The 27077-nt window shown below is 49.0% G+C and overlaps 1 protein-coding gene across 6 annotated transcripts in view; it reads left to right on the top strand.

Moving 5' to 3' along the window:
• The window catches only part of STX16 (syntaxin 16), a 33452-nt gene extending 6585 nt beyond the window's left edge, over positions 1 to 26867 (top strand). For 2 of the 6 annotated variants that reach the window (XM_059134762.1, XM_059134764.1), the window contains exons 2-9: positions 2119 to 2130; positions 8880 to 8987; positions 9379 to 9519; positions 10408 to 10573; positions 11633 to 11724; positions 12284 to 12427; positions 13674 to 13754; positions 16123 to 19173. In XM_059134762.1, the coding sequence (XP_058990745.1) occupies positions 2119 to 2130; positions 8880 to 8987; positions 9379 to 9519; positions 10408 to 10573; positions 11633 to 11724; positions 12284 to 12427; positions 13674 to 13754; positions 16123 to 16227 (849 nt within the window). In that variant the 3' untranslated portion in view covers positions 16228 to 19173. Of the gene's footprint in view, positions 1 to 2118; positions 2131 to 8639; positions 8756 to 8879; positions 8988 to 9378; positions 9520 to 10407; positions 10574 to 11632; positions 11725 to 12283; positions 12428 to 13673; positions 13755 to 16122; positions 19174 to 26691 lie in introns of those variants that run through there. The other 4 variants (XM_059134763.1, XM_059134765.1, XM_059134766.1 and 1 more) reach the window with 3 other exon arrangements.
• Positions 26868 to 27077: the final 210 nt, after the last annotated feature.

The following is a 27077-nucleotide window of genomic DNA, read 5'->3' as shown; positions in this document are numbered from 1 at the left end:
GCCATGAGCAGGTCAGAAACCTAGATTTAGACATTGTAAAATTTAGAAGGTGATGATGTGTAGTAACGTGTTTTCATTTGGCTGTGTTTTGGTTTTTCCTGATGGTAATTCTAAATGTTTTAATTTGGGTCCTGACAGAATTTTCTGGTAATTTGGTGGCTGGGGGGGTTTTGAAGGCCTTCTCTTTTTGAATAGCAAAATGGGATTGGCGGGGTGGGGTATGGGGGTGCTCTTTGAAAAGATGACCTTCTGAATTTAATTCCAGATGTGGTATGTAGTAGCTGCCTATGGCTAGTAATTCCCTGAATTGTTAATAAAATTAGAGATGCTGGAAGGTGGGGTGGAAGGCGGCCCAAACACCTGGGTCTGTCCTCATCTCTGCCATTAAGCTCTGAGATTGGGGAAATGGATTTATAGATTTTGAAGCTTAGTTTTCTTACTTGCCATAGAGAGAGTCTTACCTAGCCGGTGATTCTGATTTCACCTCTTATCAACTAATAATTGTAGAAACCAAAAGATCAGGGTGTGTGTGCTTGGTTAATAATCGAGGACAGGCTCCCGAGTGGCAGAGATCTTAACCGTGGTTTGCAGTGACACTTTGTTCAAAGATCAGATGCCAAGGAGCTGCTGCAGAACAGGCAGATGGACAGACGGAGACCCCAAAGTTAGGGGGTTGCCCTGTGCCTTGTTTTATTAATACAAACATTTCAGTGCTTTCTTGATGAAAATGTTAAAGCTTTTAAAAAATAAAAACATTTTCTTTTTTTCTTTTTAAAGTAAAAGGTAATTAAATCAGATTTCCATTTGACACTATCTTCTCTGTTAAAATGTTCTAGTACTCCTGTTACGGCAGGGTGTATATGTAAATATAGTTCACTTTGCTCTCAAAGCAAATTGTGGAAGGAATGAAGAGGACTTTCAGCTTTCTAGAATGTCAGCTAATTGAATTTTTACATGGAGGAATATTGCTTGATTATACTTTTATTACTGTCATTGTTTAATAATATTTTGGCCCTGATAGACCAGTTTCATTTGCACTATTAATTTTTAAATAAGGAAGTTGTGTTTTTAATTTTCTAAATTTACTGTTAAGCATTAAAAAAAAAAACAACACAGTTGATTATTGAAATGTACCACTAATTATTTCACTGATCAATACTACACAAAAGAAAAAAAGACCCAGTTGTGTAGATTATCCATCATTAGTAAATATCTGTTCAGAAGATAAAGTTCCATGTTGATCTGAAAAAGGACCTTTAGTTTTAAATTGAAACTTAATTCTCTGGCTGCCGGTGCTGCTTCCTTCCTACCCCCTTAGGAAAAAAAAAATCTCTCCTTATCTTTTTGTTTTGTTTTGTTTACTTGCTTTTCTAATAGTTTATAAATAACTATATGCTTTCTAGACTAGTAATACTATACGGCAAGCAAATGGGAAGAGTTTTTCTTTTCTTTTACCACCTGTGTCTCTCTCCGGGGAAGAATGGTTTCTCGGCTTGCTTATTACCACGGGTAAAGCCGTGTCTGCGGGATTGAATTTGTAGAGACCTTACATGTGTGGTCACTCAAATATTATCTGAATACAGCCATAGATGATTTTTGTGGGGTGTTCATTTTCTAATTTTGCTGCATTTGCAGGGCTGATTTACATGCTGAATGTACATGTATTTGACACAGTGAAACTGCATTTTAGCTTTGCTTTCTTTTTTTTTTTTTTTAATCTTCCTAAGGGAAATTTAGAATATTGTGTATGATAGTTTATATTTATGAAACAGATTGGCATTATATTTTAGTGAAACTAAAGCAAGTGTATTTTGTCTATTGTATTTTAATTTTTACAGCTGTTTATTGTTTGTTTCCTATATCATTCACCGAAACAACAATCACAGTAAATAAAGAAAAATATATATTGATGTAGCTTTTTTTTTTTTTAAAGGAACAATCAAAAGGGGAAGATTTTTTAAATGCCTGGGTTAGTCGATCTTTATTTTTAGTTTGCTTTAGAGTTGCTTAAGATCAGTGTTCTCTCGACTGACCATACCTTGTCTGTCTGTCCCCATCCTTCTTTTTCTCTGCGATCCCTAACTGGATGGGACCGATGGGAACGACATGTCTCTTCAGGAGCTGGATGAGGTATTGTGTTTTGAATATTTTTGTATGTTAGTTAATAAAATTATGTCGGATTTTTCCTGAAGTCTTTGGTCATAGACAGAACGCTAACAGAGCTTACATATATTTTAGCATTTATTTTGATTACTTATAATTGTTGTGCTTAACAATTTAATCCTCAGGATTTATTTAATATGCTTTCACACCAGGTAAATTGGTGGTTTAGGGAAGGGCTTAAGGAACTATTATTTACTGCTCTTAGGAATGTGTCTCAACTTTGGCAGCAGTAAAGATGGATCCTTTTCTTGAACTTCCAAAAACTAGATTGTTTTTAGGATTACGTGTGTAACTCACATGGAGTACAGAAGGACGTGATGTCTGGGGAGAGCCCAAAGGAAGGAGGGCTCGGGCCCCGTGGACCTGCCCAGGAGGCTTCACAGCCCTGTGTTTGGGGAGAGGCCGGTGAGCCTCCGTGTGTGCTCACTGAGCTGGGGGGTGCAGGGTCTGCTTTCTGCCCCCTTCCCAGCAGCACACTTTTGGCCTTTTCCTGACTTACTGACAGTTCACCCAGAAGATGAAGAGGGTGCATATTCCTAGCACTTTATTCTAGAAGCGCTAATGGAAGGGTCGAGGAGAAAGGAGATTGAACTGTGGCTGTCCATTTTGTGTCTCCATCACTCGTTTCAGCAGCAAAGGGGTAAAAATATTTTTCCCGAGGGTAGACCTTTTAGAAGGAGTAATGGAGGAGGGTGTTTTTTGGTTTCGTTTTTTTTTTTAAAATTAGAAGTCTGACCAGTGAGCTGGGATTAGGTTGACGATCTTCAAAACCGTTGGGGCTCCTAACTAGAAGATAACTATCTACCTGTAGGCTTTAAAATCCTTTTTAACTCATTGATAATAGCAACAGACAGGGAACAACCTCAGTATTCACTGCTGAAATAAGTGCGTAGACCGTGTCCTGACGCTCCGTCCCTCGTACTGAGCATAGCCCTTCCCCGCGGGCCGCAGCCCCCTGAGCTTCCCGACCGTGGCTGAGAGCAAAGGAGCCCAGGGCCAGATAGCACCCGCGAGGGGATTCCCGCTCTCTCGTTTCTGATTTAGAGAAGAAGGACTCACATTGGTGCTTGTGTGTACTTAGAAGGTTTCTGAAGAGACACCATAAACAGTTTGCAGTGGACACGATCCGGGAAAAGTCCGGGACGGAGGAGAAACTTCCTTTCATCGCTTACCTTTCCTTAGGTTGGATATCTGGTTTTAAAACATGTGCATGTGTTACTTTTGTCATCAAAAAACAGTGAGGATGAAAAAGCAGCCACCCTGAAGCGGGTAGCTCATTGAGCCACGTGCCATGGCCTCCCTGCCAGCGCTCGGCCTGGGCCCGGGCGAGAGAAGCGGCTGCAGCGCACACAGTGAGGGGAAGCCTCTCCGGAGCGTGGCCGGCAGGAGGCCCTTGGCTTTGCTGACCGGCTCAAGCGGCGTGAAGGTCTGGGGCTTAGGGAGGAGGCCTTGTAGGACAGGTGTTCCCCCTTGTTGAACAGTTCAGAGATACGGGTCTTACGACCCCCAAAGGGGAGTGTGCGATGGGGGACAATAACAACAGGACAACTTGGGTTGAAGAAGCGTTGACCACTGTCCACATGGGGAGCACATCTAAAGTCGGGGCACTCAGGGTTGGCCCTCTGAGCCGATTTCCAGTCTTCCTCCTTCCACTGTTGGAGCTAGCAGGCCCTTCTGCTTTTCTTCTTAGCTTCTGGGCGTTTAAAGGGGCTCTCCACATTGTCACCAGAGACCCTGCGTGGAGAGCCCCTTCGCCACACACAGCTCGCGTGCTGTCGGAATTCTCGGGACTCGAAGCCCAGTCCCCTCCCTGTGCACGGGGCCGCCTGGTGCTCTCGAGTGCTTCACTTGGCCCTTCGTGTCCTTTGTCCAGACCCAGTCCGTCTTATATGGAGTGTAGCTTCCAGAATTGCATTTTATTTACTTCGTTCCGTCCACGTACTGTTGACCCGGCTAGTTATAATTGTACACTTGTTACAGCTAAATTCCCGGGGGCTGAGGTAGGGGCTGGGGATGTTTGGGAAGGAGGTCCAGAGCCCTGCCTCACTGGAGCTGCGGGGGGACTGCAAATCCGTGCCTTCTGGGAGTGGTGAGAGTGACCCCCTGGTCCTGGGCGTGAGGTAGGTGGAAGCACACCCCTTTGGAGTTGAGGTCTGAGCAGACTTTGCTGACTACATCCCTTGGGTCTCCCGGAGTAAAGCCATCCTAGCCGGTGGCGCTCCGTCGTGTGTCCGCATTAGACTGTCATTCTCCTACTTAGATCAGCTTGAAAGTCTGCGGCCTGGGGGGCCGCTCTTCTTCCTTCTCCAGAAATACCAGGTGCGGCATCTGTACTCTTAAACCCAGAGCAGCCTCCGGCCCTCTCGTTGGCTGCCTGCTCTCACCTACTTCCTCTTCTATAACAAAGTCATCTCCCACGCTGTTGGGTTTTTAAAATTCATAATAGGACATAATAAAAAATTACAAGAAGTAAATGTCGAGCTCTCAAAACCACCTAGCCTGGGCAGCGGGGAGTGATACAGTGGGGACATGGGGGCCCCAGACTGGGCCCACTGGTCACTTGCTGAGAATGTCTGTCATGGGGGAGCCGGCGGTGGTAGGGAGGAGGCAGGGGCTCATTGTCCATATTTGTACCACAGGGGACAGTCCCCTCCAAAGACTTGTTGGGGTACAGAGGTCAATTTAGTGGAAGGGCAGCACCGACAACTCAGGCCATCATTGCTCCCTACTGATTTTTTTTAAGGACGTGTGTAATAATTAGAGAAGAAAGGAAAATCAGTGAAACGAGCAGCATTTATATCTGTCTGGATGGTGTGATTCTCTTATTTTTTATTTCTGTATTTTTTTGTATATTTAAAAAGGTGTCTGTTTTGAACATTTATTGTTTCATAACCAGAAAAAGTAATCACTATTTTAAGACTTTCACAGATTTTAAAAAACACACGTTAGTGCTGACATCCCTTGATTGAGTTATGCCTGTGGCCTGACTTCATCGTGTGCGCTCCTCATTATCTCACGTGGAAGCGAGGGTGGCCGGGCTGTAATTTTCAATGTCCCTTCTGGACTTTTTAACTGTTCATTGCCACAAGCAATCCAGTATTGTGGGTATTGTTTCTTGTTGCGAATGTATTATGACTGAACGTAGTTTATTTATTTTATTTTTAGACGTAGGGTCGTGGGCGGGGGGAGTGGGAGGAGAAGTGTGTCTGACCATGCTAATCTCAACAGAGGCTTTGCCTTGTCCTTAATCTTACTAACTCGGGGTTTTCTAAGAGTAGGGAGGCTCTGTATTCGGAGCAGCCAGATTTATAAGAGTCTGTGTGTGTGTGTGCATTCCTTCCATAGATCAAGAGCTTGTCCATACCGTCTGGTGCTCTTTTAGGGGTGAATGTCGACGTCCAGAGTGCATCAAGGGCGAAAGATGACTTGAGTGAGACTAGTAAGAAGCGTTTTTGGTGGGGAGGGAAAGAAGCCTTTTGGGTGTGCTGTTTTGAGCTTCTCTTGGAATTTTCCCGTGTTGGCAACCCTGGGTTAGGGTCGCACACCCCCACAGTTCTCGGAGGACAGAGCCACAAATCAGAGACAGGAATTCTGAAATTCTTATGAGTATAATTTTCACTAAATTTTTTTTTTAATTCAAAAAATAGGGGAAGATATTTTACTTGAGAAGCACAAGTTCATTTAAGAAAAGCTTTAAAGGCCGATGTGCTATATTCAGAGAGGGAACGAAGTTGAGATTCAGCAACGATGAGTAAAGAGAATTAAAAATCTGGCCATTTTTAAAGCCTGTGTTGACTAGAATGGCAGCTTGAAAACTGATATGTCCTGGTCTTAAAAAAATAAGAAAACATGTTCTCAAATGTGAAGTGAGGTTTCTGAAACTGAAAGGGTGATTGTTTTGCACTTAAAATATATTTTTTTAATGTTCATCTTTGTTCCTGTTTCAAATAATTGACATTTATCTTCAGTTGTGTTTCTTCTTCTCAAAACAATGTGGTTTTTTAAATTTTAAGTTTGTACTGATAAAATAAACGACACATTTCGTCCAAGTACTGCTGAATTTCTTTTTCACGGTAAGCATGGCTATAGACTATGTTAGAGAGGGGACAGGTTTTCCCATTTTTCAAGTTGGCAAAACCCTGATGCAGTGTAGGGGATGCTAGGGCCAGCTTGGCCTGCTGGCATCTGTCCCCTATGGGCGGGGGTCTCTTCATTAGCAGGCTTCCTTAGAACATTTAAAGAGAAATGTGTTTGCCCCAGTTTTAACTTACATGCATTTTTGGGGGGAACACAGCTCTTGAGTAAAATTAAGTACTGCTGAAAAGAGGTGAATCCACTTCAACTGACTTTTCTCATCTGACAGTTTCTCATTAGTTTCAGCTAAAGTGATACTAATTACTATCCAGATAAATTTAGATAAATACCATCTCTGTATCTTTTTAGTTCAGTATGTTTGTAAAAACAGTACAAAGTGAGACCCTGAGTTTAAAAACCATAAATAAAACAAATTATTACGCCATTGAAAATGATACAATAATAAAACATAGCGGGCTGGGTGATAAGCCAGGATCGGGAGAGCAGTGTTGCCCGTGAGGAGGCACCGCAGCAGCTCTGGGCCTTGCTGAGTTTTAAGAGCTGAAGGTGGAGGTTCCCGTTCTGCTCCCGCGGGCCCACGGCTCTGTGTCCAGCACCGCTATGTGCATGGCCGGTCCCCCTGCCCTGCACGAGGTTGCGCACCTCCTGGGGACTTCGGAGCAGGAGTTGGAGGAACAGACAGCTCCGCTGTTTGCTGTCTGTCCTGCTCTGTCTAGGATGAGTCTGACCCTCATCGCCGCGTCCACAGAGGGTCAGGGAGGGAGGCCGCTTTCGCTTGTGCGCTCCCTGGGAGCCTGCCCTGTAGTCCCGGGCACCGTTGGTTGGGGGGACTGGGGCTGAGGACTGTGTTTCCTGGTTGTGTTTCAATCTGGAGGCTTGTTGTCCTGATTTGTTTTCTTAACAAATTGCAGTTCTGTTTCCCGGGCCTGCCAAAGTGCCGGGCAGCTTGTGCAGTAGATGGGGCTTCTGGAGTCTGCCCGCCGGGTGGTCCTCTGTCCCGGGATGGCTTTGTGACCTTGGGCAAGCTCCTTAACTTTTCTGAGTTTCAGTTTCCTCATTTACAGATTGGAATAATAGTTCCTAGCTCACCTAGTTTCTGTGAGGACTAAAACAATACAAAGAACGTAAGATCCCTATTAGGGAGCTCTGGAAAATGAGCCGCGCCTGAGGGCTACAGCTTCGCGGACTCAGCCCCGGATCGCGCAGGTTGGATCGCACAGGTTGGATGATGCACGGTTTGTTTACAACCGCAGATGACACCGTGGTCCTGTAGGGTCCACACAGCGGCGGAATGCTGGTGCCTTAATCACGACTCACAGACGCTCCAGGAGCAGTTACGAGGATTCTGGTCCCTTCGGTGGGGTCGTTGCACACGGTGTGATCTGCGAATGCGCAGAAGGCCCTAAGCCCCTGGGGGCAGAACTGGGCGAGGGGTGGAGGGGCAGGGGCAGATGCAAGACCCCAGTTTGCTTGTAAGAATTTTGCTATAAACTGTTCAGGATTTAGGGCTTATTACTTGAAGAATTTTTTTAATGTAGGTTTTTCCTTACGTTCTGTTTTTCCTCTTTATCTGTGGATTTTTAACTTTTGCCTCGTTCCTTTATTAGAAAAGCAAACAAGTATTTGCTAAATGAATGAAAAAATAAATTTAGATAAATGCAAGGAAGGGGGAAGAAAAGCAATATAAATTCTTCACCCAATTCTGCAGTATGATTTAGAAAATTTACAAAGTATTACCTGTACAAGACTTTTATATATTGTTTTCCATTATTTTTTGATCATCATTTGGATCTTTGGAAACTGGCAGTTCTAAATTCTGAGCTCTGCAGGCACCTCGGTTTTCTTTGAACCTGTTCACTGCCTCTAGGCAAGAGAACAGCTTAACCAAGCCAGATCCATGATCACCCTCCCCATCTTCAAGGCTTTCTAAGGCAGTGTCTTATGCAGGGAAAATCAACAGGAGCTCTCGGTATCATTTCAAAATAAGTGAAAACGTTGCCTGTGGACATTGAGCTGAAGAAAGGACGCGGCAGGCAGGACCGCGGGCAGATTGTTCAGGGCGGCTTTTGCCAAATGGTGGGTAATTTGCTAATCGTTTTAGGCAGTTCTTTCACAGATTTTAACACACAGTTAATGATCTTGTGACCAAGATAACTGGATCAGCCCCATTTCCAAAATAAGCTAAATGTGTGAGAGTGAACCTCGCTCCTGTTGAACAACGTTTTGTTTGAGTCCATTTGTAACCTAGTGGTTTTTTTTTAACTTGTATCTGATCGCATTCACTTTTGAGGTTCATGCCGTCGTCTGTTACACAGTACTAGTACTAAGAGCTCTTTCTGTTAAGGATCTTTTGTTGATTTTTTTTTATTACATTTCTATAGCCAGATCAAGTCAAATTCATGTTCACAAGTATGTCCAAGAAAATTAAGAACTGGTGCATGAAAAGATAGGAAAACAGTCCCAAATCCTAGCAGTTTCAGAGCAAGCTTATGATCAGGCAAGTGCACTTACTCCTCCATTTTTTTGTCTTCTTAGGGAGCGACATTTAAGAGGGTGTAAGAGTTTGCCTATCGGAGTGGAATCTGAATGATGTTTTTTCATGTCCCTTTATTTCCCCGTAGCTCGCTGATGACCGTATGGCTCTGGTGTCAGGCATTAGCTTAGATCCAGAAGCAGCAATTGGCGTGACAAAACGATCACCTCCGAAATGGGTGGACGGAGTGGATGAAGTAAGTTGAATGTTAGTTTCATACTTTCTTATTTCTTTAAGTCATTACGATGCCGACGTCTGCTACGCTCTCTGCCGCAAAGACTGACCCCGTTACGCTTGAGTGCGTGTCCCTGGAAATACTTTGCTTTAGGTTTATTCAGTTCACACACCCCAAGAAGAGGTGTGTGTGTGCGCGCGCGATCTTGGCGTTAGGAGTGACTACCTAGATTATAGAGAGAAACTGAAGAACCGTGTGATGAGGGGGGTGTTTGAATGAAAAGTTGCTCATGCGTCAGTGAGCCTACAGGTCGGCCGAAGCCTGCGCTCTATACTCGAGTGCAGCTGATGGTCTGGGAGGCCCACGACGCCTGGCGGGCATCAGTGGGGTCCTGGTGGTTTCATTTGTTTAGATACAGTATGATGTCGGCCGGATCAAACAGAAGATGAAGGAATTAGCCAGCCTTCACGACCAGCATTTGAACAGACCTACCCTGGATGACAGCAGCGAGCAGGAACACGCCATTGAAATCACCACCCAAGAGATCACTCAGGTGAGGATGGAGATAGACCCCAGGGGGGACGGGCATTTCCCAGCCTTCTCATGACCCTCTCAAAAGCCATTACGTGGTGCAGACTCTAAATCAGATCACACTTCCCAACCCCAAGTTCACAAAGGGACGTGAGGCCCTGAGTTCCTCCCCAAGAATCAGCATGTGTTGTAGAGGAATGGGGCTGGGTTTCTCAGTTGTCAGTAGATACCACCGTGGACGGATTTAGAAGTGTGTGCCTTTAATTGTGTACTAGTGATTACAAATTATTCATGTTAAAAAATGGTCTTCGTAATCGGAAAAGATCGGGAGCTGTTGCCCAAGACTCGAGTGTATTAGTACCTCGAGGAACTTAGTACCCTAGAAGAATTCCTTGTAAAATGCTCAACTTGAGTAATTTTTAAGTAATCTGACTGGTGTGGGAGCTCTAGTGTTTTACATTTTTTACTTGTGTGCATCTCCTGGTTGTGATCCTCAGTGGAGGGGCTGGGTGCTCTGGGAGAGCCCTGGGTGTTGGAATGTTGGAATTCCAGCTCTTGGCAAGGTAACAACGCCATGGTTCTCGTCCCTCTGACTCTGGTGTTCTCATCTATAAAATGGGAACAGTCATATTAATGCCTGCCCCAGGGTGGGCATGGGGGTTAAGTGAGAAGATCACAACAGCAGGGCAACACGTGACGACGCATTAGAAGATGCCCCCAGCATCCGTTCCCGTCTGGCTGGGTCTTTCTGAGGATGTAGATGAGGCCTCCGGCAACTTTGATCTGGTCCCCTTGCCCGAGGTCCGCGTGCGTGAGCAGCGCGGTTGCCGTCCCTGGGACGGGCGTGCGGAGGCGCTGGCGCTCGGGGCCCCTTCCCGGCCCGCTGCGAGCCGTGGGCTTGTCCTCCCAGCTCTTCCACAGGTGCCAGCGAGCCGTGCAGGCTCTGCCCAGCCGGGCGCGCAGGGCCTGCTCCGAGCAGGAGGAGCGGCTCCTTCGCAACGTGGTGGCCTCGCTGGCGCAGGCTCTGCAGGAGCTGTCCACCGGCTTCCGGCGCGCGCAGTCGGGCTACCTCAAACGTGAGTGTCACCGGCTGCTCTGAGGGCTTGGGGGTCGCGAGAATGCCGGCGTGGGGACCGCAGACCGCTTCGGTCTTCATCCTTCTCTTTCGCTGCTCATTTTCCCTTTCCTCCTCCGCCCTCCATGATGACCCCTGGGGGAGCTTCACACCTTCTGGTGCCCGCGGGAGCCCCCGCCCCCAGCGGCTCCCACGGGAGGCTGGGCACAGGCTGTCAGGACAGCCCACAAGCAGCGAAGCATCCGGCTTCAAGAATCGTGCGAGAATCATTCCAGCACGTCTGTGAAGCCTGTAGCTCTCCAGATGTTGGGTTGGGGGAAGCTGCCAACAAAGAGGTGAAATCCGCTGTGATGACGTGAAAGCTTTCTATTTCCATAACGACTGAAGCAGGCAAGCGCCTGGAAACCCTTTCTGGGAGCAGTCGAACCCCTGGCTGCTGGCTGCTTGGCACTAGTGACCCACTCAGCCCACCTTTGCTTCCAGACAGTGGGAAGTCTGGTTGGCCACAGCCGCATCCGAATTACCTCATCAACAGGTTTTCTTGATGCCACTATAATCAGTAGTCTCCCCACATACCGAAAAAACAAAAACCAAAGCCTAGTTCCCCCTCCCTTTAACAACTGGCATATTTGTATTTTAATTTCAATACTTCTGAAATTTGATTAGGGCCATTTGGAATTGTTGCTAGAGATGCTTCTAGAGAGAAATACTGATTTTTTTTAAAAAATGCTTTGTAGCAGCAGTTAGATTAAATATTTCTGCCTCACTTAGAGTCTCTCAGGTGGCTTTAAGTGTCCCGTTGTCACTCACTTGGCATCAAGTGAGTTGTACATGTGTACAGTGTGGTTTTTGTCTTGAATAACCCTCAGTGCGTGCATATCGTTACCTGTTTATAACCCTTGACTCTCCCCCCGCCTCTGTTGGAGATAGGCTCCTTTTAAAGCTAAGAATATCTCCATTTTGACTGTTGAGTTTTACTCTAGATTTCCCCTTTTTAATGGTGGAACAGTAACCAGGATGGTTTACGTACTCGAGTAAAGTGAATTCCTATCTGTGATAGGCATGAAGAATCGAGAGGAAAGATCCCAGCATTTTTTTGATACATCAGTACCACTAATGGATGATGGAGACGATAATACTCTTTATGACCGGGTACGTGAAGGGGCTGCAAGACGGGCTGCTGTGCATCTGCGCTCCGTTCTGTTCCTTCTCCTCATAGACCTGTAGCTTCCGTGCAATGCCGATGGGGCAGCGCTGCTTGACCTGTACATCCGTCAGGTTGTTTTTGCGGCAGGTGGAAGAACAGTCATGGGGGCCATACTGTTCCTTCCTTTCTGTAGGCTGCAAGGAGGCCTTGCCATCTGCCTTCCAGAACCTTCGGGAAAGCAGTCTGCACACCGCACGTTGGGAAGAACCCAGAGAAGTGCAGGGTCACCCCCTGTGGTTTTGCTGCTCGGCCCTGCATAGCCGCAGACGGGTTCTCTTCGTGTCCCCTGCTTTGGCCCCTAGTGCTTTAGACCGTCCTGCTTGTTTAGGAATTCGGATCTTTCCTGTCAGGGAAAAATAAGTGCTTATGTGTTGTGTTTATGTGCTTTATAGAAATATTTTCAGAATTCGGTCTTTAGATGGTATCTGCAGCTGTACAGTGTACCATCTGGTGGGGGAAGAGGAGAATCTAAAGCTACAAATCCGGTGCTTCTTGTCTCGCTAGGGTTTTACGGACGACCAGTTGGTGCTGGTGGAGCAGAACACGCTGATGGTGGAGGAGCGTGAGCGGGAGATCCGCCAGATCGTGCAGTCCATCTCCGACCTGAATGAGATATTCCGGGACTTGGGAGCGATGATCGTAGAGCAGGTATGTGCTTTACCTTCCTCATCGCCGAGTCTTCCTGCCGGGACATCTGGTCCTTCTGGAGACTCTTGAGTCTGCATTCGTGTCGGGAAACAAAATTTGACTCTCCTCCCCCCGTGTATGTGTGTATGTGTGTGTGTGTGTGTATGCTTACACACTTACATGGGTCTGCGTATGTGCAAATGATAGGCATATACTAATGTTCATTTCCTATAAAGCTACTGATAACATTTATTTTTTTAAGTGAAAGATAAATATGGGTAGACGGTCTCGTGTTCTCTGCCCATACTTCAAGGATGCTGATGAGACCACCCTACCGGGGGGTCTGGTGAGTTCTGCCCCCACTCAGCAGTGATTCTGGCAATAGATAAGGTTTCCCTTCTAATTTTGGCAGGTTACTGTGTAAGGGCAACTGGAACCACTAGCTTTCAAGTAGAATTAAATTGTTTGTTCAGTGTTACAATCTGATTAGGGTATTTTATTATCTTGCCAGCAGGGATTTGGGTCCTGATCCCCCTGCAACCAGCTGCACAGTGGAGTGTTGAGGCCGTGGAAGATCTAGTTACAGTAATTACTCCCGCGGTTCCCGAGGAACTGCGCTTGCCACCTCGTCTGATGCAGCGGGTTCCATTAAGAGCTCTGTTCTCCACATAGCCTGGTGTTCCCTTCTTTCCGTTTGAACCGACAGATTAAACAATTAAAAACAAAATTCCCCTTGAGGCAAACGTGTAATTTTACATGGTGGGTCAGAGCTCACTGTCTCTGCTCTGACCTGTGGACACCCGTGTCGACGTTGACAGGCGTGCTGGTCGGTTTCCAGGCCTAATCGTGACTGGGCCTAGCTTAACCAGCGCGCTCTGCTCACTGGAATCCAAGCATTTAAGCAGCCCATGGGCACAGAAGTCAGGCCCTCGCCTCGCAGAGCCTGTTTCCGCTCAGCCGTGTATCTCTTAAAGCCCCAGTAAGGCAGTAAGGCTGAGTGTGGCATATGTTAGAGCGGCTAAATCCGAAAAAGAAAGCTTAGTTTGTCAGTATTTCTTTTTCACGAGTTAGACTTCATGCAACTAACACGGCACTCTGCCTCTGAGTGGCTCATACTGCTTGATGACGGGTTCCAGAGCTTTCCGTGTGCCCCTTTCTAGCAGCGGTTGAGTAAAACAGATAGTGCTTGAGTCATGGCGGCTGCAGCTGCAGCTGCAGGTTCCCAGTGGCCGTTGTCGGTTGTCTGTAACTGTCATCTCTCACTCAGGGTACAGTCCTTGACAGAATTGACTACAACGTTGAGCAGTCCTGTGTCAAGACCGAAGACGGCCTGAAACAGCTTCACAAGGTAATGCCGTGCGTTTCTGCAGCCGAGAGTTCGGGGAGCCATTCTCAAGTACCCGGGGCACGGGGGGGCGCAGCGGCGGCGGGGCGTGCAGGAACGCCCCGTGTCTGTGTAGGCGGCGCCGACCGCGGGGGACCGGTCATCCTGCTGCAGGGAGCCACTCCACGGGCACCTTGCACCTGGATTCGAAAATTGCTGAGAAGTGACAGGAGATTTCTTCCTTTCAGAAATTATTTCATTCTTTGGCTCCTCTTGTTTAGGAAATCAAGGGAATGGGCGTTTGCTAGGTCGAACATTCTGTCCACTTGTTGCTGCCGACTCAGGTCTCTCTTGCTGTGACGCATTTCTGATGCGTTGCTGGCAGAGGATTGCTCTGGAGCAGATAAAAATCTCATTTTCCCTTTTAATTACCGCAGTATGTCTGTGTGCCACCTTGAGAAAAGCATAGTTCGTTGAAGTGAGAGTAGCTCTCTTAGTCTTCGCTAATAAGGTAGCTATCTCTGGGCTACCTTTCATGATCTTTATTGAAAAATAACCAGGAAGCGTCTTAGGAATCTTGTCACCAGTATCGAGAAACACCCGGAGGCGGCCGAGTGGCCCCCCATGTGATTGGGAGCGTCTTTTCTTTAAAAGGTACGGACGCTCGTCCTTGGGCAGTCCATTAAGTCCCGCCCATCTCCGTGCGGCCGTTGAGACCGTGTGAGGCCGCAGCCAGCTAATGAGCCTTTCTCCAATCCGCGCGTGGACGGCTCTGCCGCCGTTGGGGAGCTGGTTGCTCTCCGTGGCAGGGGTGGCCCCGTCTGACGATGACCCCAGCTTTACAGAAAGGGATCCTTGCACCTCCCGTGTGCTCGCGGCTGCGGCAGGGCGCGGGGTGACGCCAGTGCACGATGGAAGGGAAGGCCCTGCCCCGGGCAAGCAGAGAGCTTCTTGAGCTGCCGAACCTGCGTATGAAAGACTGATGACTAGCTTGAGTTTTCTTCTCTGAAATACCCACTTTCTGATACGCTATTGAATTATGCATTGGTTTTGAAGTTCTTAAATAAAAGCTAGTGAGACATGTTTTGTAATAAGGCACAGATAAAGGGCAGAGCTTTCTCCGCAGGAGTGTACAAATCCAGTGGGAACTAGAAATTTTGTTTTGGGTTCTACTTTATAAATTGCTTTGAGAAGCTTTAAAGTATATCGTTTCATATCGGTTTCCCTGGTGTTCTAGGTTCCGTATTAGAGCAGCAGACGTGCTCCGGCTTCCCCCTCCGGTCACACTGCTGTCAGTGGCGTGGCTGGCCAGTCCCCTGGCGGTCCCCGAGGAGGATGGAGCTGGGGGTGGCTCCGCACGGGCCGGACTCTGCAGACGGGTTAATCTGCCTGCCCCGATGTTCCCTCCTGGTTGTTGAGTGGCTCCCTGTGGGTGTGTAGGCTCCCTTAGGAAACAAAACCACCAATCAGAAGGTTGATGGGGACCGCAGAGGTAAAGCAGAAGAGATTGGACATTCTCATACGTCTCCATCAGGCTGTCTCCTTCGTGTCCTTCCCTGTGAAGGAGCATCACCTGGGGAGGGCAACCTCGCAGCTCCCTCCTCGGCCACACTCCTCTCCCGGGTCAGTCCCTAGGAACCCAGGTGGGGCGTTTTTGTGTGAGCACAACAGGCGTGGTGTGAGTGAGGGCGTCCCCCTCCCCGCCCCCGCCGCCCAGCCCTGCCCAGGGCCTCCAGGCTGCTGTGGGCAGGGGAGGAGTGCAGCGGGTGCTGAGCTCGGGAAGCTCCTGTCATGCTGGCGGAAGCACTGCGGGCGAGCATTTATCTCAGGGAGGCTCTTTGTGCACTTGAGACCCGTAGGGCATACTTTTCGCACTCCTGTTGCAGCAGAGGAGTGTTCCTGTTTCCAGCATCAGGGGAGGCAGAAAACGCCCCTCTTGGGGGCCGTCAGTTCATGCACACTGGCTGGGGTGACCTCAGCCCGTTGTTGAAGGTCGTCACGAAGGAGGTATACGTTCATCCCAAAAGCTGTGTCCAGAAACAGGAGGCTCTCCTCAAAAGAGTGGCTCCTTGGGGTCAGTGGAAGGTGGAGGAGAAGCAGGTCCACCCAGCCCTGGGGTGGAATTTGGGGCTTCTGCCGCCAGCCTGTGTCCTTTGTGGGCCCGGGCCGGCTCCCGTGCACCCAGGGTAGCTCGGTAGCTCCGGCCTCCTGCAGGCTGTCCGCCCCGCATTGAGGAACGTGCTAGAACTGATGGCAGGGCTTGTAGTGACGTGACGTAGCCTGTGGCAGAGAGGCCAGTGATGCAGACAGAGCCGCAGGCCCAGGACTGGAAACAACGAGACTTGATTTTGGATTTTTGGGAAAATGACAGCCTTTTTCCCTCTCTCTATAGGCAGAGCAATATCAAAGGAAGAATCGGAAGATGCTTGTGATTTTAATATTATTTGTCATCATCATTGTCCTCATTGTTGTCCTCATCGGCGTGAAGTCTCGCTAGGCGTCCGTGGGGCTGCGTGTGCCACCCGCATGGCCTCCCAGGCGCGAGGGGCGTGGCCACCCCACGGGCACAGCAGAGGTGCAGGCTGTGGACCATGTGGGGGCCGCGAGCGCCGGCCGGGACTCCTCGTCACGGTCGTGCTCAAGCAGAGGGACGGGCTTCTGGTTTTCCTTCGTTGTCAAGAATTTAAGGACCTTTGCTACTGCTGCAGAATAGAGATTGAGCTGTGTCATCAGTGATAATATATATATTTTTTTAGAAAGAGAAAAATGAGTTGAATGTTTACAGGCACTCCACAAGTTGGTCGATACTGTATGTGCATATGTCATTTTTTTAGCTGTCATGTCGGAACAACATGTTAAAATAATTTTTGGAAACATTTTTTAAAAACCATCTGGTTTTTAAGAAATTTGGTACCAAAAATTTGTGAGTAGAGGCAAAAATGCCTCTTCATCTTTCTTTGTATGTTTTCCAGTTGAAAACAAACTGAGAAGTCCTTTAAGAATTTATAATCCATTCCCCATTAACTTAATTTAGCTTTTCCATCACTGTTAATGATCAGAGTAACAAAGTGTGAAAAAGAAGAAACCATCATTGATGGTAATTAACACATTTAGATGGGCCGGTTACAACGGCCTCATAAGTTTGAGTTAACTATATAAATGGGCTGTTCCTCATCCAGAATCCGTGCCCTGCATCTTCTACTGTAAACCAAAAGGGGTTACTAAACAAAACCACCTAAACTTAGAAGTTGGTGATTAAACCCGACCTCACCAGAAAACATGCAGTGGAAGATGAGCAGCGTCGTGGAAGTCACCAGAATCAGCCAGTGCGTCCCTGTGCTCGTCCCCAGCCGTCCTCGCTCAATCCATTACTTCTACACTAACCACATAATGGCCTGTTCAAACCAGACACCATTTAATGAACTGTGAATTTACACACAGGCCCTTCTGAACGGGCCGCCCCATTTAGGATTAGTGGATCTCAAATTATTAACCAAACGTCGCTCCATTTCAAAGTCAAATACTCCACCAGTGGTGTGATCTATCCGCTCCTTCCCTGCTGCTAACGTGCCCAAGAGAGCGGGCACGTTCCTGCAGATTGTGACAATCTGGATTAGGAAATCCCTCCTTTGCCTGAGCATGAATCAGATCGCCAAAGCAGGACTTTGCCGTTTACTTACCTATTATCAATATGGTGCTCGAATATATTTCTTGAACTGTAGAATAATGTGGAAAGTGATGGCGACTTTGAAAGCTGAAGTTGTTCATGTTTTATTGGGTCTTGAGACACCAGTATCTTTTTAATTAATGGTCTTTGTATAATTTCCAATGGCTCCTCCATTGTTTTTTACCTCTCCTAAAAAGTTTGAGAAGAGCATGACTTCATTAAATGTGCCGCCCTTTATTTGGATCAGTCACATAAAATATCTCTTTAGAATTGACTTTAAAGTAGGTTTCTGGAAACTTAAACTCAAGTCCAGAGGTTCAAGTCATCCAAACAGATCATGGTCTTAATACCCAAACCCACGTCCCAGCCTTACAAGTCGTCTGTGACTCCAGGAGGCCACTGGTTTTCATATTACTGCCGTTGACTGTAGAATGATCTAGAGACGCCCCTGGCATTTCAGGAAATCACGTGGTATTCCCTGACAAACAGTTATTTATTGGGAAAAGGGTCGGGAAATATGAACCCCCACCTCCTGGATCACCCCCGACACGTGGGGCTTCTCCAGACCTCGTGAGGAGCTCTAGGCACTCCCCACTCAGCTGAGTCGAATCTGGTGGCAGAGTCTGGGTGTCTCGGAGACCAGCTTCCCCAAGGAGCAGGGCTGCGCCGGGCAGGGCTCTGCTGCCTGTCGGCCTGCAACGGCACTACTGGATGACTGGTGGAGCTTTTAACATGCTCAGTCTTCCCCTTGAAGGAAAGTGACCCTTTAAGAAAGGATCCCACAAGAAAGAAGGGATCGCCATTTATTTATGTTTATTTTCAGTTAATAGGGGCGATCGGGGTTGGTTTTTGCTCCCTACCCCCTCACCCCATTTGGGTTAAATAATAGAGCTAAACAGACGTGGTGTCAAGGATCTTGAGTGGTGTGAAGCCAGCGTGGGGCCACTGTCTGCTGCCGTAGCCTCGCCCCACGGCGGGAGGCCGCCCCAGAACCTGGCGCCAGCGGGCCCAGCTGCTCTAAACACTGTATTTTTCTTTTGAGCCTTTATCAGGGAAAGATCAGCAGCCTTGGGGCAAGTAAGAGAAAACTGGTCATGGAGTCCTGGTCCCTCAGGGTCATTCTTCCCCTCTAAGGAGACGGGCTCCTGCAGGCAGCCCTGGCCTGCAAAAAGGCTGAGGCGTCCCTCTGTCAGGCTCCGGTCGCGGTGAGCGCCGGCCGCCTCTTCCCCGCCTGCGGTGCGAGCAGAGAAGAGGGTCGGCAGGGAAAGCTCCTTCCGGGCACTCCTGGACTCAGCCCCGGACGCCTGCGCCCTCCGGCATGTCCTGGGGTGGTTCCTTGGACGGCACCGGAGAGGAGAGAAGTCAGTGTTGACCATGGGGTCTCCAAAGCTCCAGATCTTTCCCGAGATTGTAACTGAAATCTACTATCTCTTCTCGTATTAATTTGGGGGTGGGGGGTGCTGTCTTCGCCATGGACGTGAAGCAGTGCATGTCTCTAATTTAACGGATTTACCGCTTTCTCTGCTAATTGAGAGAGCATTATTTATTTGTTTTGACACAAGTGCTTTCAGTGTTTTATCCTAGCTAATGGCTTCTTAAAGGTAATAAAACCCTTCCAACCTAATTGGTCAGATAAGACTTTTCTTCTTGTGTGCTTAAATAAAGCAATTAGTGAAGCGCTTCTATCCAAAATGACTTTTTTTGGTCCTTTTTTAAAACTAATTTACTGTTCCTGGAAACTTTTTGTACAATAAAGCAGTCGTGCGGATTAAAGAACATGCTGCAGTCCTCGTGTTAATTTTAATGATGGGGCTTGTGTTTCTTCCCATGCGTCTGTGTTACGGGAGGGCCTGGTCCATTCTGGGATCGTTTGGGCCAATGACTCTTTGTCTGGTGTCTGAGGCCTTGCCTGTGTCTGAAAGTCCGTCCATCTGCCTGATGGATGCTTGTGGACGGACTGATCTGTCTGCTTTCCAGCATACAAAAGGGAAACTGTCTGCCGAAAAGGCAGACAACTACTTTTCTTATGAAAATGTATGCTTCCTATACCTACCCAGAAACACTTGGGAGATCTTCAAGTAAAATGTAGTCCGTGTGCCTTGCTGAGAAATCCTACTACAGCCAGGCTCCGGGAGACTGGAATTTCTAAGTGACTTTAGATGTTTCCTGTTCCGTTACACCGAACACTTCAGGGATGGTCTTTGCCAGCTAAACCCAGAGCCAGGCCCACGCTTTCACCAGGAACGTGCCCGCCTCTGGGCTCCTCCTCAGGGACCAGGGTGGGTCTTTGTCACCTAAGCATCGCCGTTCACGTCATCCAGGTGTGATGGCATCTGTCTTCGTGTCCTTAAACCCCAGCGTCCGCTCCGCGGGAGAGGACTTGCCCGGGAGTCACTGTGGCAAGCCAGGCATTCTGTCCTGTGAGGCACCTGCTGCCCAAGGAGGTCATTGACCTTCCTGTTGGTGAACTACACGGAGCGGGCGGCCTTCTGTTGTGCTCGCTCCTTGCTTTTTTGGCTAGAAATTCTATCTCCCCAATTTGTTCAAAGCCCACTGGCTCTGTCCAAGTATCGAACCCGCCCCTCAAAGGATAGACACTTGCCGCAGGCTTCAAGAACATTCTGACCAGTGATGACCTTGAAGGAGCCCTCCACCCTGGATGGCACAGCCGTGTAAGTGGCGATGCGTGTGAGCGCACTGTGGGCTCTGGGGGGTGGGGGGGTAGGGCGCCTCCTGAGCGGTCACCTAGGGCGTCAGGTTTCCAGATGAATGTTTGGTGGCTCCCTCTGGAAATGGCACTGCAGGTGTGTGCAGATAGCAGGGCGCGACAAAGGCTCGGTCCTGGCCCTCGCGTGCGACCGGCCCAGAGGCACAGGAGCGTGGGCCCAGAGGCGCAGGAGCGTGGGCCGTGGGGTGGTTCCTCCCGGAGGCCCGCACTGACGGAGGAGGCGGGCTGGTAGAGACGTGTCCTGCTGAATCCAGTGCACCTCCTCGAAGAGCTCTGATCAGCACCCAAGGTGGGAGCGACCTGAGGTTCCTCCTGGTCTCTCCTCGCTGCCACAAAACAACTCAATTGCCTGGTATAATTTGTGGGTAAACTCGGTGGGATGGCGAGTTATTCTAACATGCTGGCTTAACTTTGGCCATCAGGCTCCCTTAGTCTAGTCAAAACCTGTGGGGGCCAGATGGAGAGGTCTGGGTAATGTCTTCACAGGAGGGATGTCTGGTAGTTGGGAGCACAGGGGACAGGACAGGGCTGCAGGGGAACCACCGGACCGATCAGTTATTGTGAGTTTCCGTTGTCTCCTAGGATTTGGGGAGGCAAACTTCTTCGTTTGATCTTGGCTGCAAGTGAAACAGCGGCGTGCGTATGTACAAACGTGGGATTCAAATTGTCTACCTGTACGTGTGTGTGTGTGTGTGTGTGTGTGTGTGTGTGTGTGAGCCCTTAGCATCTCCTCTCTCCAGATTCCCTTGACCACCCAGATGCCACCTCTGACCTGTTCCCTGATGTCTCCGTTTCATTTGTTTTGAAATGGAGGGCAGGGGCGGGTGTGGGGGTGAACTCACATGGACTGCGGGCGGGCACACGCAGAGACTGCGGCTCGCCTAAAAGCGTCCCGGACTTGGGACTCGGAGTTAGGGGACATCCGCTGGGTCTCCTGTGCTCCTTGCCCAACCGCACACCACCCTCCCCATCATTCTACCGTCTCCGGCCAGACCTTCCCCGCACCTCCCTCCAGCGGACATTCCACAGAGTCGTATGGCAGAAACTTGAGCACAATTATCTGGTCAGTTGAGGCAAAAGAAAATAATCATTTGTCCAATTGTCCCAATTAGCTCTCTGGACTGTCCTGAATGCTCAGGATAATTGCGTGGGCCTCGCGTTCAGCTCTGTGAACTGGCTAAAACGGATCATGGAAACGAGACTCCGTTCAGTACAACGTACATTTAAATTAGACTTCGTCAAAGTAGACCATTGGGTTTAGTGTTTTCTGTTTGTCAACTATTATTCTAAAATTGCTTTTAGCTAATCATCCCGATTTTGCCGTTAGTAATCACTATTTCTCCCGTTTCATGGATGTAATGGAGGCGAAGATGGCTCTGGTTCGCGTCATTCGGCGTCCCTCGGAGGAAGTGCTGAGGGAAGCCCGTTTTTCTGACTTGGTGTGCCGACTCGGGACCCCACGACAGCCCTCCCTTTCCATCGCCACTCCCCCAACCCCCGCGCCCCCACTCCCCACCGCGGCTGCCCCAGATGGGAAACCCGAGACCCGCCCCCGGGCTCGCTCTCGAGGCCACAGGACCAGGACCACCCAGGGCTGGAGCTAGAACCTTCGAGCTTCTCATTTCCAGACCAGTACTGTTGCCGCTTAGGCCACTTTAGTTGTTCATTTCTTTCCGTAAAATTAAATGACTTTCTTCCAGAGAGATTTAACGGTCGAGATGGGATGAGCTAAAGGCTCCTCAAGGACTTTGTTCCTTATTACGAAGAGTAGAGCAGACCGAGGCCGGGAGAGAGTCGCGACGGTGGCCCGTCATTATCCCTAGCTCAGTTGTCCGCGTGACTGCTCTGAAGAGATTGCTGCTGACTAATCCCACCGCCGGTCTGAAAGCGGCGACTCTTGGGTGACATGACGCGGCACGCGGACGTGTGCGGGGTGGCTGCTGACGGAAGGCGTGTGTGTGCATGTGTGTGTGCCCAGCGCGCTCCCCGACATGGAGAATGTCATTTTCAAGTTGTAAACAATAAAAAATAGGCTGGAGCAAAACTGATGGTACAATTGCCTGAGAATGTGGTACTTCATTTCCACACTATGCAATGGCTAGAAATTGATTTTTTTTTTTTTTTAAAATCCAATTAAGCCTCAAGGTTGGTTATCCATTTAAAAGGTCGGCTGAGTTAAACAATGACAGTACCTTCAGTTCATGCTAATAATTAAATTTACACAGAACTCGGGCACTTGCATTGTGCCTCGCGGAGGCGGGTGTCGTGTGTGTTGCACAAAAACGCGCCGCAAAAGCCCCCAGGGGTGGTGCCCACTCGCCAGCCAACCGGGACCCCTGCCCGGGACCCCGGCCCGGGGCAGCCCACCGCCTGGCCGCCGGCCCTGGCCCTCCTTCCCCTCGGGTTCCCACAGCCCGCCCTGGAGAGCCCTGGGCCCCAGCGGGCCTCCCACCCTGCCCTCCCTCCTGCCCCTGGAGCCTCGGGACACAGAAAGTAACCTCGTCTAAAGAGGAAAAAAAAGAGGGGGCTCCTGGTGTGTGTGTACCCTTGGCGTATGCCCGGAACTCTTCGGTCTCGCGTGCTGCCGAGTTTATACCGTGGCAAGCAAGTCGTGTTTTAAAAATAGCCCTTTATGGTGCGAATTGACTCGGTGTTTCCCACGTGTTAAGAAAAAGACTCCAAAAAGACTTTTTATGGTTCTCCCAGGTGATGTTTAAGCGTTTGAGTTGATGAAGATGTTAGGAGACCCGGGACCCCGATTGGAAGGCTTTTTATTCTGTTTGGGTTATAATGTCACTTCAGTTTTGTAAATCGCTGAGTGGGGATAAGTGATCTTATTTCAAATCTAGCATTTTAACCTGCATTGTAATGTAAGGAAGGTCACTCCGATTCAGTACTTTCCGTCTGTAACTCTGAACCAACCTGGAAGATGGAACCTTCCAGATTTAGTGAGAAGAAAATATGTATGTATATTTCTGTGTGTGTGTGTGTGTGTGTGTGTATTGAATTTCCCTCTCAGGGTCCTTAAGAAAAACCAACAATTCCTGCTTAATGTTTCGTTCCCCCCCCACACCCCGCTTACCTCATGCAGCTCAGCTGCCAAAAGCCTCTGCAACAGATTTGTGATTCTTTTTTACTTTTTAAAAGATCCGCGTTTAGATAATGCCGACAGATGTGTGGCTTTAAAAAGAGGGTGTTTCTGGAGAAAAGAATGTGACTTGGGTTTTTGAAGATGGACTCCTTTTCGAAGCTCTGGAGAGACAGGCTATTCAGGAGGATCCTGTAAGGGCAGGATTTCCTAAAGAAAAGATTCTTGATCCTCGTCCAGATTTGCTCCTCCTTCTGCTTTTCTGTACACCTTCATTTCCGCACACTGAGTCGCCGCAAGGAACACGGAACCACCTTGGGTCGGTTAATCACCTCTCTCCCTCCCCCCTTCCCACAGCCACCCCCACGCCGAGGCTCCGATTTTCCACACTGCCCTTGAAAACTTCTGCAGCTACAGGAGTGATTTTGCTGGTGCTCAAAAGTCAACAAGAATTTGGTCCCCAAGACAAGGAGGGTTATTCCCGTCCGACAAGGTGGGCTTCCTGGGAAGATAATTTAGGCTGCCAGAATGGCAGGGGACTGCCCAGGGCAACTAGCTCAGCCCCTCATTTTATGGAAAAGTCCAAAAACTGATGTAGGAAGAAACGCCTTTTGTTGTTAATAAGTGGTTTCTGCAGCACATTTTTATTAACAGTGTTCTCTCATCGCGCTGATATCAGAAGGTAAAAAGCGCTCTAGATGAAATCACAGAATGTGCTTTTCAAGCCAAGTGCGAAAGATTACATGCAGTGTGCCGTCTTTTGTACCGAGTGCACATAAAACGCGGTTTTTCAAAAAAAAAAAAAAAAACCAGGAAAGATAAACCCAAACCTGAGAAAAACGGTGACCTCCAGGAGAATGAATGGAAAAGGATTAGAAGGGACAGGGGACCCCTTTGAGCATTCCTTCCTGCGGTTTCAACTGTTGAGCCACAGAAGTGTATGTCTTCTAAAAAAGAAAATGTTTAAAGAAAAAAAAAAAAAGAAAGAAAAGGAAAAGAGCCAGCAAGCCGCTCAGTTCAGGACAAACAGAAACATGGGACTCTAGGTAGGTATCAGACCGTACAAAGGCGAAGTAAGTGTTAAGTATCCCGGTGGGATCATTCCCCGAACAAGCAGAACGAGCAGACTCTGGACTGCAAGGCGGTGGGTTTGGGGTTGCGAGTGGAAGCTGTCAGGAGAGACCAGCCGAGGATCCACAGGAGGGTGATGGGGAACTCAGGTTCTCAGCGTGGGAGAAGGAAGAACCCACATGGGGTAGGACCCGTGAGGAAGAGCCCAGCAGCACGGGCGTCGACTCTAAGGAACCACACGCACACATGACACTCCTCGGAAAGCATCAGAGACAGCGACCGCCCAGGAGTGCAGAGCGCGCGCTGCACAGGCAGAACTGGATTTCCAGATGGAAGTCTAAGCAGCCGTGCCCCATCCCCGCCCGACCGCAAGGAGACCAGGGCTCCTGTGAGGCCTGCCCAACTCTCGCTACAGGGCCAGGAAGGGGCAGAGTGAGCCCGGGGACCATCTTACTGTTCCAGGGAGGATCGCGGTCCTCAGAGGCCGATAGGAACATGTGAGAAGGACACGGGTGCCGGCCTGGTAAGGCCCTGGCTGGCCCGAGTGGGGCCAGGGACCACGAAAGAGCCAAACGCAGGGAAAGAACTGGAGAGCCCACAGCCACCGCCCACTGTGACACCCACCCGTCTTCAGGTTCATCCTGCGTGCCCACCGTCGTGAAATTCTCTCTTAGAAATGAAGCTCCGCGCCTTCCTTCTTGCCCGGGACCCCACAGATGATGTGAGTCCTTCCAGGGGGTGAGGGGAGGCAGGAGGTCTGGAAGGGTTGATCAGCTAGAAAGTCAGCCTCTTGCAAGCAGTACTAGACCTGGGCAGCCGTCCTTAGCAGCTGCAAAAGCTTCCAGGGAGAGGTCAGGAGAAGGCAGGGCCTGAGTCTGCATGGGTTTTGAAGAGGAAACTGAGCTGAACACCATTAACTATGAGGGGGTGACGGCCCTTTGCCGTTTGAGATCAGGCCGATCCCCCTTGAACCAAAAAGCCAGTCACGGGAGACACGTGGGTGCCGTGGCTCCTGGTGAGATACGGTGGCAAACACGACGTGTTTAACCTGAATCTAATCACAAGGAAACAATCCCAACGAATCCAGACTGCGGGACTTTCTACGCCACCCGTCAATGTCAGGAAGGACAAAGGCAGGGATTGTTCTGGATTCAAGGAGACCAAAGAGACTTGACAGCCAAGCGGAACGCCTGGTCCTTATTTAGATTCTGGGTTTTCAAAAGGCCATGAAGGACACTTTGGGGACAGTCAAACAAATTGCAATGTGGACTGTGTATTCGATAATCATATTGTTTGGATGTTAATTTTCTTTGGGTATGATCGGGGTATGTGATTATGTGTGGGATGGTGTCCGTGTTCCTAAGAGATAGATACACGCTGAGGTATTTAAGGTTAGAGTGTATGTAACTAAGTTTAAACTGCAGGAAAAAAATATATGTACGCACACACACAGACACACCGACATCTGATCTCGGTAAAGGGTATACAAGACTTTGTTATAGTCGTTTTTCAGCGTTTCCATAAGTTAATGCATTTTTCAAAAAAGTTTCTAGAGAAATGTGCTTCTCACGGCAATGGGTTCCTTTCCAACCGTCCAGGGAGCATTTAGCATGACTCTTCTGGGTGGCAGGCCAGACGCAATTCACAAATTATAGCCGAGGTGCACCCCCTGATGTGGCAAGGGAAGGCGCCGACCTCCCCTGCACAGGCCTTGTCCCAGGAGCTCGTGCAGGGGTCTCGCCTGCCTGTCCCCTGGGGGCTCACCTCCAGGCCAGCTGCTCCACGGAGGGGGACAGCGGGAGCTCGGGGAGCGGAGCCTGCCTCCTCCCCCTCCGGGCAGGTGCAGTGGCAGATCACTGTCCACTGGGAATGAACCCTACCGGGATCTCCCGTTAGTTGCGACAGAGGCACCTCCACTGGCTTTGTTGCCCACAAGGTCAAGTTCGAACTCTGCGGCTCGGCGTCCTTCCCATGCACACTTCATGTGTGCACGTGAGCGTGTGACTGGTCCAAACACACGATGCCCTTTAGAACTGTGGACCACTCCCTTGTCAGGGATCAGACTGTCCTGGACCCCGGGACTTGTCCTCAGATAGCTCAATCCAAGCTCTTCTCCCCGGGACTGGCTTGCTGAGGCTTTTTGCTGTCTTTGCTCCCGCGGCCATTGTATCCCCAAAAGCCTGACCTGGCCTGGAGCTCTTAGAAACGGATATTCAACAAACAGATACTGAATAAAGGAACGAGTGAAAATACCAGGAAGCAGCCACAAGTGCTCCAAGGGAATGAGTGTTTCTCACATCAGAATCATGGGCCCGAGCATCTCGAGGCAATCGGTGTGCGCAGACAGTAGAGGAGATGTTTCTCCTGGCAGGAAATTAATAGATACGTACACGTTTCCTGTACCCAGGGCCATCTTGCACGACATGAGCTTGAAAGTGTGTTCTAGAATGTGAACTGTACCAGAAGCTTCCTAATAAGTCCTGGGGACTTCGTGCGGATTCCTCCCAGTTTTTAAAGCCGCGTTCCTCAAATGCTAAGTCTGAACGCCCGGTTGAATGCGGAATGAACCGCACCTCGTCAAAATCAGAAGTGACTTCTTGGGTTGCAGGAAAGATCTGGTAAGTTGTTTTGAAATTTCTTTCTTTCTTTCTTTTCTTTTTTAAAAGAAAATTATATTGAGGAGGATTTTTCATTGACAGTGAAATACATCCTGAGCTGTGGATTAAGACCTTCATAAAAACTTATCTAGACAAAGTGCTGCCTGGCTTATTTGTGTTGGAGTCTCCGAGGTCT

The sequence above is a fragment of the Mustela lutreola genome, chromosome 9 (genome assembly GCF_030435805.1).
Source record: "Mustela lutreola isolate mMusLut2 chromosome 9, mMusLut2.pri, whole genome shotgun sequence".
In the NCBI taxonomy this organism is placed as follows: Eukaryota; Metazoa; Chordata; class Mammalia; order Carnivora; family Mustelidae; genus Mustela; species Mustela lutreola.
The sequence above is the reverse complement of the archived record's forward strand: the minus strand, read 5'-3'. Positions and strand labels throughout refer to the sequence as shown.